The 13,757-nt window shown below is 68.0% G+C and overlaps 4 protein-coding genes across 6 annotated transcripts; all 4 read right to left on the bottom strand.

Moving 5' to 3' along the window:
* Positions 1-166: 166 nt before the first annotated feature.
* MLX (MAX dimerization protein MLX) lies at positions 167-2,468 on the bottom strand. Of its 2 annotated transcripts, XM_062627678.1 has the most exons (8): positions 2,337-2,468; positions 2,070-2,106; positions 1,883-1,972; positions 1,533-1,639; positions 1,269-1,368; positions 943-1,042; positions 451-652; positions 167-360 (listed from the first exon to the last, which is right to left on the bottom strand). In XM_062627678.1, exons 1-8 carry the CDS (start codon positions 2,379-2,381, stop codon positions 304-306), a joined length of 738 nt encoding a protein of 245 aa, XP_062483662.1. In that variant the 5' UTR covers positions 2,382-2,468; the 3' UTR covers positions 167-303. The 2 variants fall into 2 exon arrangements, with proteins under 2 accessions (XP_062483662.1, XP_062483663.1); XM_062627679.1 differs by lacking the exon at positions 1,883-1,972.
* Positions 2,469-2,664: 196 nt separating this feature from the next.
* On the bottom strand, positions 2,665-6,847 carry COASY (Coenzyme A synthase). The gene is made up of 9 exons (XM_062627703.1): positions 6,217-6,847; positions 5,680-5,894; positions 5,325-5,456; positions 4,921-5,110; positions 4,485-4,549; positions 4,301-4,385; positions 3,949-4,046; positions 3,713-3,859; positions 2,665-2,762 (listed from the first exon to the last, which is right to left on the bottom strand). Exons 1-9 carry the CDS (start codon positions 6,830-6,832, stop codon positions 2,706-2,708), a joined length of 1,605 nt encoding a protein of 534 aa, XP_062483687.1. The 5' UTR covers positions 6,833-6,847; the 3' UTR covers positions 2,665-2,705.
* Positions 6,848-7,119: 272 nt separating this feature from the next.
* Positions 7,120-8,596, bottom strand: HSD17B1 (hydroxysteroid 17-beta dehydrogenase 1). 2 transcript variants are annotated; one of them, XM_062627709.1, is made up of 6 exons: positions 8,483-8,596; positions 8,201-8,362; positions 7,821-8,000; positions 7,649-7,742; positions 7,377-7,560; positions 7,120-7,291 (listed from the first exon to the last, which is right to left on the bottom strand). In XM_062627709.1, the coding sequence occupies exons 1-6, from the start codon at positions 8,571-8,573 to the stop codon at positions 7,127-7,129; spliced, it is 876 nt and encodes a 291-aa protein (XP_062483693.1). In that variant the 5' UTR covers positions 8,574-8,596; the 3' UTR covers positions 7,120-7,126. The 2 variants fall into 2 exon arrangements, with proteins under 2 accessions (XP_062483693.1, XP_062483692.1); XM_062627708.1 differs by having other exon boundaries at positions 7,649-8,000.
* Positions 8,597-9,065: 469 nt separating this feature from the next.
* On the bottom strand, positions 9,066-12,198 carry NAGLU (N-acetyl-alpha-glucosaminidase). The gene is made up of 6 exons (XM_062627701.1): positions 11,798-12,198; positions 11,516-11,663; positions 11,286-11,432; positions 11,058-11,143; positions 10,608-10,864; positions 9,066-10,443 (listed from the first exon to the last, which is right to left on the bottom strand). Exons 1-6 carry the CDS (start codon positions 12,190-12,192, stop codon positions 9,239-9,241), a joined length of 2,238 nt encoding a protein of 745 aa, XP_062483685.1. The 5' UTR covers positions 12,193-12,198; the 3' UTR covers positions 9,066-9,238.
* Positions 12,199-13,757: the final 1,559 nt, after the last annotated feature.

The following is a 13,757-nucleotide window of genomic DNA, read 5'->3' as shown; positions in this document are numbered from 1 at the left end:
CCTGAGAGGCCAGAGCTGCTGCACTGGTAGCCCAGGCAAACCCCACCCCAACTGCCTGAGCTGGAACTTGGGGGGAGATATGGGATGGTGGGGGGGGGTACCTCTGCTCCATCCACACTCACCCCTCTTCTGCTAAGTCCCTACAACTATTTAGTGATCTCGACTGTGCTGGGGTTGGGTTTGTACTTAATAAATAATCCAGAGAAGCTTTAGAAGCAGGTGGAGGGGATGGCCCAGGCCCTGCTGGTGCCCGTCACCGTGGCCCCTGGGCAGGAGGTGGCAGCCCCGGGGCGCTGCAGGGGGTCAGTAGAGCTGACTCTTGAGCTGGTGCAGGACCCCGATCACGATGTCCTGCAGCGTCTGGGGCAGGGGGAGACACGAGACAGGGTCAGGTCTTCCAATGGGGGAACAGCCCCAGGGCTGGCACCCACAGCCGCTCCCAGCGCTCACCTGGGGCTTGCAGTGCTCCTCAATCCAGCTGAAGACGCATGCCGAGAGCTCCTGGAAGCTCGTCACCGAGATGGAGGCGTTAAAGGACTGGAAGAGGGAATCCATAATGCCTTGGAACACGTTGAACTTCACCTCGTCGGAGACCTGGTCCTTCCCCTCGTTGGGGTTGTCCTGGTGAGCTTTCACAATCTGCTCGTAGTTCCTGGAACAAAGCAAGGGCCCCGTGGTCAGCAGCAGAGGCCTCCGCAGGGACAGGGGGAACGAGAGCCTGCAGGAAACCAACACTGGGAAGCTGCAGCCGCTCCTGGTGCGAGGAACTCGGGGTCACCTTCACACTGAACCCCACCACTAACCCCGGGACACCCGCACTAAGGGCTGCTGGAGGAGAAGCCGTGGCAGCAGCAGGCAGGGAGGGGTTTGGGGCTGCAGGCACAGAGTCTGGCGAGGCTGGGGCAGGAAGAAGAGGGCAGCACCCGACAGCTCTTCCCTTACGCCTTCATGATCTTCAAGGCCATCACGTCCTTCCTGAGGGTGGAAAGTTCCTCCTCTTGCTTCTTCTTTTCCTTGTGCAGGAACTGGATGTAGTCAATGGCTGAGCGCGAAAACACAGAGTGAGGATTCGAGAATGCACCCAAGCGTCCCACAGAGCTCCCTCTGCCCTGGTCCTCCTCAGGAGCTGGGTGGAGGTGACCAGCACTGGGCTCCCCCCACAGCATCATCACACCAGAAGTGCTGAACCCCCACTGCTGCCCTGCTCTAGCGAGGTGGTTTTGGGGGTTCTTGGCACCCCCTTCCCTCTCCCCACCCTCAAGACTCACTTTTCTGGAGAACAATGGCCTTGCTCAGCTTCTGGGAGCCTATGGAGAAATCCTGCTGCTCGCAGGTGGGAACGATGGCCTGGAGGTCATCGTAGCCTTTCTGTGGGGAAGCAGAGGCGCAGCCCATGCATTTGGGGTGCAGCAGTGTGGAATGGACAGGCATCAAAGCCCAGCTCCCAGCCAGAGCCTGGGGAGAGTTGGTCCAGCAGGAAAGCCAAGGGGAAGGTGCTGAGGGCAGGAGGGTGCTGCAGGGCTCGCGGTTACCTTGATGGCATCTCGCCTCTTCTGCTCCGCCTGCGTGTGCGCCCGCCTGCGCCGGTCCTTGTAGGACTCCTTGTAGGGCTCCTGGTGGTAATCGCTGTCCTCATCGTCTGCACGGAGAGAGCCCAGGGGAGGGCGATGGAGCTGGGCTGGGCTCTGCACCAGGCCACCGACAAACACCCCAAGGGGCCCGGCCAACCCCTGCCCTTCCCTCGTAGAGCCGGGCAGGAGGAAGAAGCCTGCAGCTCCCTCGGGAAGGCACCGAACCCAAACCCGCTGGATGCCCTGGTGCGGCTCCCCACCACCTCCCCTCGGCACGGGCAGGACCCGCGCTCACGGGGAGCAAACCCCACCTGTGTTGGGGACAGAGGAGGCGCTGGTGGAGCCGATGCTGTTGGCCCGGGACACGATGCTGCTCTTCCGGGCGCTCTCCATGAAGAGCGCTGCAGGGGACGGGGTCACAGTAAGGGGGACACGGGGGGGGGGGACACGAACGGGGCCGAGGGGACAGGGCCCCGGTAGCCGGGGCCGAGCACGTACCCGAGTCCAGGCCATTGTCGCCGTACGCTGCGTCCACCTTGCGCGGGGCCGGCGGGAGCGGAGACGTGAGCGGGGCTGGGGCAGGAACCGCGGCCCGGACCCCCCCCCCCGGTACCGGGAGCAGCTCCCCCCCCCCCCGGTCACCTTTGGCCCGGACCCTCGCGCTCACCCGGTCCCGGTCCCTCCCCCCCGCCCCTTGCGCGCACCCAACCGAGCCCCCCCCCGCCCCCGCCCCGGTCCCATCCCCGGCCCCGGCCCCGCTCCCACCTTCCCCCACGCGTCCTCGGCCGCGGCGCAGGGCGGCTCCGCCATCTTCCGCCCGCCCCGCTCACGTGACCACCGCCAGAGCCAATAGGAAACGCAATTCGCCGCGTTCCGCCGCACCGCCAGGGGGCGCCCTCCCCGCCCCACGCAAAACACACGCACACGTGACAGGCACCGCGGGCGGGGGGGGGGGCAGCCGCCTCCTCCTTTACTGCGGAACGGGACCGGGACCGGGACCGGGAGCGGAGCCGCCGCGGCCCCGCGCAGGGCCCGGCGGGACGGGGGGGGGGGGGCGCTCCTCGGCGGGGCTGCCGGGCCGGGCCGGGCCGGGCCCCTCCGGTGCGGGGGTTGCGGGCAGGAGGCGCGGATCCCTCAGGCGCTGCGCGCTTGGGGCAGGCGCTGCTGCAGGAGCTCCCAGGCCTTCTCCACCTGCGGGCAGAGCGCGCACCTCAGAGCCGCGGGCACGGCGGGCACCGTCCCCATCACAGCATCATCACAGCATCATCACAGCACCACAGCAGCATCACAGCACCACAGCATCATCACAGCACCACAGCATCATCACAGCACCACAGCAGCATCACAGCATCATCACAGCACCACAGCAGCATCACAGCATCATCACAGCACCACAGCAGCATCACAGCACCACAGCAGCATCACAGCATCACCACAGCAGCATCACAGCACCACAGCAGCATCACAGCACCACAGCAGCATCACAGCACCACAGCAGCATCACAGCATCACCACAGCAGCATCACAGCACCACAGCAGCATCACAGCACCACAGCAGCATCACAGCACCACAGCAGCATCACAGCATCACAGCATGCTAGAGATTGGAAGCGACCTCGAAAGCTCATCTAGTCCAATCCCCCTGCCGGAGCAGGAACACCTCGGTAAGGTTACACGGGAATGTGTCCAGGCGGGTTTTGAGACTCCACAGCCTCCCTGGGCAGCCTGTTCCAGTGTTCCGTCACCCTCACTGAGAAGAAGTTTCTTCTCAAGTTTAAGTGGAACCTCTTGTGTTCCAGTTTGTACCCATTACCCCTTGTCCTATCATTGTTTGCCACTGAGTAGAGCCTGGCTCCATCCTCGTGACACTCCCCCTTTATATACACTAATAAGGTCACCCCTCAGTCTCCTCCAAACTATAGAGACCCAGCTCCCTCAGTCTTTCCTCATAAGGGAGATGCTCCATTCCCTTAATCATCTTCGTTGCCCTGCGCTGGACTCTCTCCAGCAGCTCCCTGTCCTTCTTGAACTGAGGGGCCCAGAACTGGAAACGCCCCTGCTGCGTTTGCACCCCCAGAGCCTCCCTCATGGGCAGCAGCACCCCCGTGTCCCGCACCCTGAGGGCAGCCCCCGGCGCTCACCTGCTTGCGGGTGATGTCGGGCTCCCACAGCGTGCAGAGCACGACGTGCGCCCGCTCCACGCGCTGCCCGTTGCTCATCTGGCTCCGCAGCCGGCTCCGAGCCGCCTCCTCGCTCAGCCCGTCCCGCGCCATCACGCGCCGCACGGCCTGCCGGGACCACGGGGACCTCAGGCGCTCTGATGGGAAACCGAGGACCGGCCCCAGCGGCAAGGGACAGGCCGAGGGGCATCTCCCACCTCGTCCTCCGGGATGACGGCCGTCCACACCTCATGGACCATGTCCTGCCAGCCAGCCTCCAGCAGCACGGCAGCGTCCAGCACGCACACGGCTTTGCCTGTGGGATGAGGACGTTCCTCACTACCTGCGGTCGCAAGGCAATGGGACTTCCTCCTCGCCACACTCCAGGTCCTTGAGCCTGGCCCAGCGCAGGTGGGGGTTTGCTCAGAGATGTGCCAGTGAAAGCCTCTGCCCAGCAGAGAGGGGTCTGAGCAGGGAGAACACTGCCCAAAGCAGCCGCTCCGCAGGGCGCTGTGTCCTGAGCTGCTGCACAAGGCCACGCACCCAACTCCCCGCTCTGTGCTCGGTTACCTTGAGCTTCTGCCTCCCTGATCTGCTCCTTCACCAGCCGCGCTATCTCGGGCCACACGATGTCTGTGAGGCTCTTCAGCCGCTCCTAGAAAGGACCACAACTTGACCCAAACCTCTGGGGGCACTGGCTCCGCGTACGTCAGGGATGGAGATTAAACCCTGACTGTGCCCGTGCTGCTCCTACCTGGTTTCCAAACACTTTGGCCCCAAGGACTTTCCTGTTGATTGTCCCATCTTCAGACAAGATTTCTGCAAGACAGAAGCAGAACAGGCTTGGGAGGAATGAACCCAGCTCCCTTCCCTGTGGCCAGCCTAATGTGCAGTGACGGACCCAGAAAGGAGCTGCAGGACCTGACCTGGCAGCTTACTCCAGAAAGACAGGGAATAGCTTTCCCCAGATGAGCAGCAGCCCGGCTCAGCCTCCTGCACTGCCTGCAGCAGCTCTGCCATGGGGCGTGCAAGACGTGGGGGAAGCAGTGCTTTGTCCTGCCCAGCCCAGCTACCACTGAATGAGCTACAGATCCCAGCAGGCACAGCCCAGGCCGGCTCCCTGGGATGCTGGCGCATCCCTCCCTCCTCTTCCTTTTCCCCGCCTTCCCCAGAGCTTTCCGTGGCTCTACCTGCACCAAAGGTCGCCACCACCTGCTTGTAGGCAGGGCCACCGGGGACATAGACAGCGTGGCCCAGCTTGTCAGCGTCGATGAGGAACGCTCCCAGGCCGCCCAGGAGCCTGGCGATGGACGTTTTCCCACTCCCGGTTCCTCCCGTCAGGCCGATCACGTATGGGTGCGAAGGCAGGGCAGGGTCTTGCTATGGGGAGAAGGAAACCCATTGCCAGCACAGGGAGAACACGGCTTTGCTGGAGAAGGATCCCACACACCCGGCCTGGAAACGGGCACAGAAGGTGCTGGCGCTGCAGAGCGTGGGCAGCGGGGCCTCCAGAACACATCCCCTGCAGCAGGGCCTGGGGCTGCCCCCTCCTCCAGGGCACGCGGTTCCCCGCAGCTCCCCGAGACCCCCTCACCCGTGGGGGCTGCAGCAGCGTCCCCAGCAGCCGGTGCCGCAGGCTGGAGGAGCTGATCTTCTCCTCCTCGTTCTCACTGTGGTCGGGGTCCTGCATGAGCAGGATCTCATAGAGAGCCAGCGCGGGGAGCCCCTGCGAGAGGAGAGCCCCGAGGGCTGTCAGCAGCGGGGACACCGCGAGGGGACGGGGCTCCAGGCCTCAGTGCAGCAGCACAAACACGGCTGCGGCTGCCCCAAAGTGTCCCCACGAGGCAGCTCCGTCCCCGGGGGGCACACTCGCAGCAGCAGAGGGGAAGGCAGCTTCTATGGGACAGGATGCCCTTGAGCCCGGGCCGGGGCACACCGCAGCCATTTACATTCTCAAGTCTCAGCCGGTTCACGGCCTCCCCACCACGGCGGCTCTCCTGGCTGACCACCAGGCACTGCAGGTCGGGGTCGGTGACGCTGGGACCGTAGGGGTCGATGAGCCGCACGATGTCGTAGCGCAGCGACGGCTTCACGTCCTCCAGGAACTCGCGCAGCTTTGCCACCCGCAGCTCGTACGGCTCGATCAGCTCCATCAGGACCTTGTCTGCGGGCACCGGGAGCACAGAGAGCCCGGGACAGTGTTTAACAGCGGGCAGCTCCCAGAGCAGTGATGGAAAGCAGCAGACCGGGAGATGGAGACAAAACCCGCCTGCGGCTTTGGGAAGCAGCCCCCTCCCGCCTCCCTCGCTCCTATGGACATGATGCCTTATCCCTGCTGTCACCGTGCCCCGGGCAGCACCACCGCGGAGCTCTGGCCGCTCTCTGGTAGCCCCCCACACCCCACCCCGGCCTCCCACCAGCAGCCGGGCCCCGCTGCCCTCAGCTCCCCCCCCGTCCCAGCACGGTGCCGCCGCCCCGGGACTCACGGCGGAGCAGGTCACCGTCGGCCACCCCGGCCAGGAGCCGGTCCCGGGCCAGAAGGCAGCAAGTGCTGAGCAGGAGGCGGTGGGCGCCGTGCAGGCGGTCGAAGGTGCCGCCGACCGCCACGCCGGAGAAGTTGGGAAGCGCCGCATCGGGGCCGCACTCGGGATCCTCCTTGGGGTCCCCATCGAGGTCCCCCGCGGGGTCCCCCAGCAGCAGCGCGGGCAGGTCCGGGGCGCAGCCGTAGGCGGCGGTGGCCAAGCTCTGCAGCCCGAGCTGCACCGGCCCCGGCGGCCCCGGCGCCTCGTTGGCGGGCAGCAGCAGGACGCGGGGCGGCCGGGCCAGGCGGCGGCCGGGGTCCAGCAGGACGCGCACGTCCATCCCGCGCCGCGCCGCCGCCGCGTAGAGCGCGGCCAGAGCCCGCAGCAGCGCGGGGCCGGCGGGCGGCGGGGCCGCGGGGAGCGGCGGCGGGGCCGCGGCGAGGCGCAGCCCCGGCTGCAGGTGCACGTACAGCGGCCCCGCCACCAGCCCCGCGGCCGCCGCCAGCGCCGCCGCCGCCCGCCGGGGCAGCGCTGCCAGCGGAGCCGTCAGCACCAGCAGCCCCGACCCGAACGGCGGCATCGCCCCCCCCACCCCCCGACAGCCCCCGGAAGCCGCGGGCCCCCGCGACCCGGAACGTGCAACGGGACCGCCCCGAGCCCCGCCTCTCGCGACCGAGCCCCGGTGAGAGGCGAGCGGCGGGGCCGGGCTCCGCCCGCTCGAGGGAGGGGACAGAGAGACCCGGCCCCGCGGAGCCCCTGGGGTCGCTGAGAGGGACGGAGCCGGGAGCGTGCGCTGCGAGCGGGTTTATTTGTGACACGGTGGGACCCGATCCCCCCCGCCCGCTGTCGCAGAGCGGCTGCCCCGGGCTCCCGGTCAGGGCTGGTCCCCGCCGGCCTCGCGGCGGCCGAACACGAAGTCGTGCATGGCCTGGACGTACGCGGAGCCGTCGGTCAGGCGGAGCCGTGCGAGCGGCGCCAGGAGCTGCGTGGTGGCGCAGCGCAGGGGGGGACGGGGGCTGCCCATGGCCTCCAGGAACACCTGAACCGCAGAGGGGTCTCAGAGCCACGGCCCCGCGACACGGACCCGACCCAACCCCGGCCCCCCCCCTCGCACCCCGCCTGACCTGCAGGACCTCCTCCACCTCCTGGGCCTCGGCGCGGAAGAGCCCCTGGCAATGCCGGAGGTACCGGCGGTAGAGACCTCGCGTCTCGGCGTCCAGGCCCTGCAGTTCGCTGCCGTCGGGGTCCGGGCGCCGCAGGTTGCTCAGGAAGCTCGTGTTCACGGGCCCGCACTCCACCAGCGTCAGGCTGCGGGACGGAGCTGAGCGCATGAGCTGCCTGGTCCCCCCCCATCGCGGTGCCTGGCGGCAGGAGCGCAGCCCCCCGCGGCACTCACTGGATGTTGAAAGGCCGCAGGACGATGGCCAGGCTCTCGCACAGCCCCTCCACCGCGAACTTGCTGGCGCAGTACACGGAGTTGAAGGGCAGCCCTGGGGCAGAGCCGCAGGCTGAGCACCGGGGGCCCTTCCCCTGCGGTTCCCCCGGTCGCAGGGTGCCGGGGGTCCCACCTTGCAGCCCCCCGATGCTGCTGGAGACGATGATGCGCCCGGCCCTGCGGCGCTTCATGGCGGGCAGGAACGCCCGGATGGTGCGGATGGCCCCGAAGAGGTTCACATCAAACACGTTCTTCACGTCCTGGTCCGAGCAGGTCTCCAGGGGACCCATCAGTCCCACCCCAGCGTTGCAAACTGCCGGGCACAGCACGAGTGAGCCAGCCCTGCAGCCCCCTCAAGGTGCCGGAAGCCCTTGAAAACCCCCAAACCCAGCTCCCACACCCCTGCCCCATTGAACACATCCCAGCCCCAGGACCGCCGGCACCTCCCATCATTTGGCACTGCCCTGGGGAGGGTCCCACTGCCCCCATGAGGACCCCTTGCAAGAGCCGTACCCAGCACATCCAGCGCCTGCCCCTGCAGCCGGCGTGCGGCGGCTTCCAGCGACCGCGGGTCGGTCACGTCGAGCTGCAGCACCTCCAGCGTGTCGGGGCAGCGGCCCCCGAGGAGCTGCAACAGCCGCTCGCCCTTGGCCAGGTCCCGCATGGTGGCGTACACTGCCGGAGAGAGCGTGGCCGCGGTGCCATCGGTGCCGGTCACAGCTCACCCCAAGCACCGGCTGCCCTGGGACCCCCTGTGTCGGTCTCCCCCTCCCCGGTGCAGCATCACCCCTTCACCTTTGAAGCCGCCATCGGCCGCCAGGCGCACGGCCAGGCCGAGGCCGATGCCCGAGGAGCAGCCCGTGATCAGCACCGTGCTTCTCTCCATGGCCCCGCGGTGCCGGCTCCGGCGGCCGCGCCGTTTATGAGGGCTTGGCAGGGGGGTGCCCCCGCCCCGGTGTTGTGTCTGACGCCTTATCTCAAGGCCCTTCCGCCCACCTCCCCTGCGCCTTGATGCTGGTGCAGCTGCAGCCACCGAGCCAGGACCCCCCACGGGAGGAGACCGGGGCAGGGGGGGAGCCGCAGCCCCGGGGTTGGCGCTGGCTGTGCCGGGCTGGGCCGTGCCAGGCTCCCCCTCTGACAGCGCTGAGCCCGCTGGGGAGAGGGGGATGGACACGCAAGGGCAGGAACAAAGCACTCAGCGGCCAGGGTTTTAATTGCTCCCCAGCCGGGCAGGGCTCGGAATCCCTGTCCTGGGGAGCGCGGCCCTGCAGAAACCTCCTCCAAGTCTCTTTCAGTACAAAAGGCACAAAGCGGGGGGGGGGTCCCCGCAGGCACTGGGGTCCATGGAGCAGGGAGCACTCAGCCCAGGGAGGACCAAGTCCCCCCTTTCCCTGGGGCTGCTGCTCAGGGCTGAGCACTGAGCACGACGCAGGAGGGGTCCCTGGGGCAGAGCCTGCCCCCGATCCGGCCGCCAGCTCCCCCCCCTCCGTGTGCAGGAAGCAGGGGTCCAGGGGATGGAGGACACGGGGGACAGGGGGGGCTCTGTCCAAGTCACAGCCTTCCAGCGCGGGCGCCGGGGTAGTACTTGAGGAAGAGCTTCCTGGAGATGTCCAGCGTGTCCCCGGCCGGCAGGGCTGGGTACCGCTTCTGGTTGTACACGAAGCCTCTCTCCACCTGGAACACGGCCTGGTTGAACTGGTCCTGGTGGAAGGGGGTGCCCGAGTTGAGGCTCTCCACCAGCGCGGACACGAAGAGGCTCCAGCGCACGGCGTAGTAATCCAGCACCAGCCCCCCCAGCTGCTTGTTGGCGTAGTCCAGGATGTTCCCGTTGGGTCCCCACAGCGTCAGCTGGTTCCGGGCGTTCAGCTCGTACTGCTCGGCCTCGCGGGCGCTGGTGGCCACGGCGCGGGCGCTCTCCAGCCAGCGGCCCAGCAGGAAGAGGCTGTGGCTGCAGAGGAGGCGGTCGAGCTCCGGCAGCAGGTCATAGAGCAGGACGCCGCCGGCCGCCAGCAGCTCGGGCAGCGCGTGGCTCCGGAAGGCGCCGCGGATGCTCTGGTAGAAGCCGCTCACGAGCTGCTGAGCCGCCTGGCGCGTCACGTCCACCAGGTCGTAGCGGAAGGCGGTGCTGGAGCCCAGCTCCGCGCCGGCGCTCAGCAGCAGGCGCCAGGCCTCGTAGACATCGCTGGCGTTGTACCAGAGCTCCGTGTCCATGCGCAGCGAGGGACGGCGCACGAGCGGGCTGCGGTTGTGGTTCACGCAGACGCCGGTGCAGTTGTAGACGCTGTGGAGCAGCAGGCGCCAGGCGCTGGCTGCGGCGGCGTTGGCGGCACCGTAGCGGCGCTCGGCGTAGCGGGAGACCCAGCGGGGCAGGTCCAGGGGCTGGTGGCGCCAGGCCAGCTCGTTCATCAGCTCGTACACCATGTCGTTCTGCTCGATGCCCTCCGGCACCACGCCGGTGCCCACCATGGTGGAGTTTGGGAAGCGTCGGGCGGCGAAGGGGCCGCGGTTGATGGCCTCCACGGTGCCGAAGAGGCCGTGGTTGCCCCCGAAGTTGTGCAGCATGCACCAGATGAAGGGCTGCCCGTAGAAGGACTCTGTCCACTGGTACACAGGCTTGGACTCGGCGAAGAGGTCAAGAACGATCATCCTGCCGAGGGGCACGCCGTGCAGCAGCGCCCGCACCTGCGCCGGCTGCCAGAACTCAGGCTGGTGCTGGAAGAGCCAGCCCTGCATCAGCCACAGCGCCTCGGGGTCGGCTGGGGACGAAGGTGCAGGGTGAGGGCTCCTGCAGGCAGGGCCCCGAGAGCCACCGAGCGACCTCTCAGAGCGATGCCGAGGGTCTGGCACCCATGGGTCTGAGCCCGTGTGGGGCCCGCAGCCACCCTCCCGCTGTCCCCACCGCTCAGCCCCGGTGACCCACCTCCCGTCATGGACCTGAAGACGGCGCTGCTGACCCTCGAGAGATAAGCAGGGTCGGAGGAGAGCGGGGTCATCTCGTTGAAGGTGTCGGCGCTGTAGATGTGGTCTGTGCCAAACTCCTTGATGAGCTCCTTCAGGAAGAGGGTCCCGATCACCTGGAACATGGGGTCCTGCGGGTCCAGCAGGTAGGTACATGAGTAGGTGCAGTCAAAGTGGCTCCATCCCCCGAGGCGAGTGGCGTTCACGCGTGGGAAAACCCTGTGCCAAGGGCAGAGAAGGGATCAGGAGCGGGACGAGAGCACCACGGGGCAGCCTCATAGGGAAGCCAGCACAGGCACGAGGGCCAGGAGCTGTGTTGGCCTCGGGAGCGCCCTGTGCATCCCAAGGGATGGAGGCAGGACCGGAGCTGATCTGCCCCGCGGGGTCTGTGAGCACGTGGGGCTGCACCTACCGCAGAACCCCCTGGGGCACGTGGCCCGCGAAGGCCGGCAGCACCGTGAGCATCCCCAGCGAGCGCATCCTCTCCACGATCCGGTACTGGGAGAGAGAAAGAGGGAGGGAGCAGGGGGGCAGAGGAGCCCCAACCTCCCTGTGAGGGGCCTGGGCGAAGAGGATGGTGGCTCCGAGGCTCCAAGGTGTGGATGTGCATGCAGGACCAGGGCAGGGGCTCGCGTGGTACCTGCAGGTAGCGCTGTTTGAGGTGCCAGGCGGGCGGCAGCGGCCCTGCCCATCCATGCAGGTTCCCCATGCGGTTCCAGGCCAGGAACGCCGGCCCCGTGAAGTACGCGTCGATCTCCGTCTGGTTCAGGCCCAGCGAGCGGTAAACCTGCGCGGGCAGCGGAGGCTCAGCCGGCCCCACGCCTGCCCCACAGCTGCCCCACGGCCCTGCTCGGCCCTGGGATACTCAACCCGCTGCCAGGTCTCCTCCTGCCCCACGAAGGCCAGGGCCAGGTTGATGCCGCTGAGCGCCATCCAGTCGATCTCGCGCTCCCAGCGCGCCCAGTCCCACCACGCAAAGGAGTAGCTCTGGGTGCACACGTTCTGGTAGTACCGGTACCTGCGGAGCGGGCGGGAGGCTGCGGATGGGCCCCCGGCCCCCCGGTTCCCGGCCCCGTTCCACAAGGGACGCCTTGTCCCGGGGTAACGAGGCGTGAGCAGCGCCCGGCCCCGCCGCGCTGGGGCCCCCGTTACCTGCCGGGGGCGGCGGCGCGGATCTCGGTCCGCAGCCGCGGGAGCGGATCGGGCAGGCGGAGCTGCGCCCCGGACCACGACACGTGGCAGCCGCAGAAGTCGCGCAGGTACCGGTAGAGGCCGGCGGCCGCCGCCACGCCGCTGGAGCCCGTCACGGCCACGGCCACGGCGGCGCCGGGCGGGGAGCGCAACCGGTAGGTGTCGGTGTCGGTGCCGTCCTCCGACAGCGCCGGCTCCACCGACAGCGCCACGGCGGCGGCCCGCGGGCCCAGCAGCCGCCGCGCCAGCGCCCGCACCGCTTGTTCCTGCCGCGCATCCCCCGCGCCCGCCGGCGGCAGCGGCAGCAGCAGCAACAGCAGCAGCGGCCCCAGCGCCGGGCCCCACCGCGCCGCCATCACCGCTCCTGCCCCAGCGCCGGAGGCGGGGCCGGGGCGGGGCTGGGCTGGGACCGGCGGGGCGGAAGCGGGGCTCCTGCCGGGCCTCCCCCCCCCACCCCACCGGGGGATCCGGGCTGGTCCCGTACCGCGTTCCCCACCCGCGGTCCCGGAGCCGCCTCGGAGCCCCGGGAAGCGGCGGTGCCCGGCGCAGGGTCCCCGGGATCGAGCGAGACCCGCTGCGGTCGGCAGAGGGCGCTGCAACACCGGGAGCGGGGGGCGGCACCGGAGCCGTGCAGGCGGCCCAGGGGAGGGCTGGAAACGGGAGAAACCCGGTGATGGAAACGGGAGAAACCCGGTGATGGCAGCGGGAGAAACCCGGTGATGGAAACGGGAGAAACGCGGTGATGGAAACGGGAGAAACGCGGTGATGGAAACGGGAGAAACCCGGTGATGGAAACGGGAGAAACCCGGTGATGGCAGCGGGAGTGCGGCAAGGGCCGGGGCACGGGCCGAAAGGGAGCGCGGCCCCTGGCAGAGCGGGCACCGGCAGCAGCGCGGGATCGGTCCCAGCGCAGCGGCAGGACCGGGATCCTCACCCCCCCCCTCCACCAAGGGACACAACGACCGGAACCCACCGGAACCCCCCTCCCGCTCCTGCACACGCGGAAAACCCCTCGGGCAGGAAAGGCCTCGAACAAACAGCGGGGAGCGGAGCGGGGCAGGAGCCCCGACCCGGCAGAGGCACCCCCAGAGCCCAGGTTCAATCCAGCCTCAGCTCCAGGACAAACCAGCCCCTGCCCAGCCCCGCAGCACCGGGATGCTCGAACAGGGCACGGTTACACCGGGCTCCTTCCACAGCCCATCCATGGATAAAGACCCCAGCTCACCCCAACAGGAGGAAGAGGGGCAGAGGAGCTCGTTGAGCGCAGGGGAAGCAGGAGGGAGGCCAGGCTCGTTGTTGTGCAGTTGGTTTAATACACAGTGACCGTGAGCATGCACCCGCAGCCATGGCCTGCTTCCAGCTCTGGTTCTGCAAACACCCTTGTGACCATGCAGCCACGTGCGGCACAAACCCCATGCTCATCACTTGACCCAACCAGCCCTGCGTGGCCTTTCCCCTTCCACTGCGGGTTACAGTGACCCTCAGTATTGTTCTAACGTGGTCACACACAAGTACTTGAGCTGCACGGAGTTAAACACGACAGTTGCACACAGCACTAACACACACGCACATCACTGCTCCTACAGCTACATCCACGTGAGGAGGGTGAGGAACTATTCACATCTTGCACATGAGACAAAGCAACAGCTACTGCGGGGAAATGGCAGCGAGAGCCCAGCCTCTGTTCTGCCCTAAGGGCTCCTCAGCACCCCAGCACGCTGACACCACCATCACCGGTACCTCAAGGAGCCGAATCCCTGCCCGGGGTGAGACAGATGGGAGCACAGCACACGCGGGAGCCCCGAGGCTGCTGCCTGCTCCCACTTTGTTTGCTCAGAGGCAGGGACGTGGGAGCCACACATCAAACTTCCTCTTCCCGAGCAGCTTTGTGAGGGGTTTCAGCCCTTTCTCCGTGTGCTGT

This window comes from Pezoporus occidentalis, unplaced genomic scaffold (assembly GCF_034315485.1).
Source record: "Pezoporus occidentalis ecotype Australia unplaced genomic scaffold, CSIRO_AGI_Poc_V1 ctg304, whole genome shotgun sequence".
Lineage (NCBI taxonomy): Eukaryota > Metazoa > Chordata > Aves > Psittaciformes > Psittacidae > Pezoporus > Pezoporus occidentalis.
The sequence above is the reverse complement of the archived record's forward strand: the minus strand, read 5'-3'. Positions and strand labels throughout refer to the sequence as shown.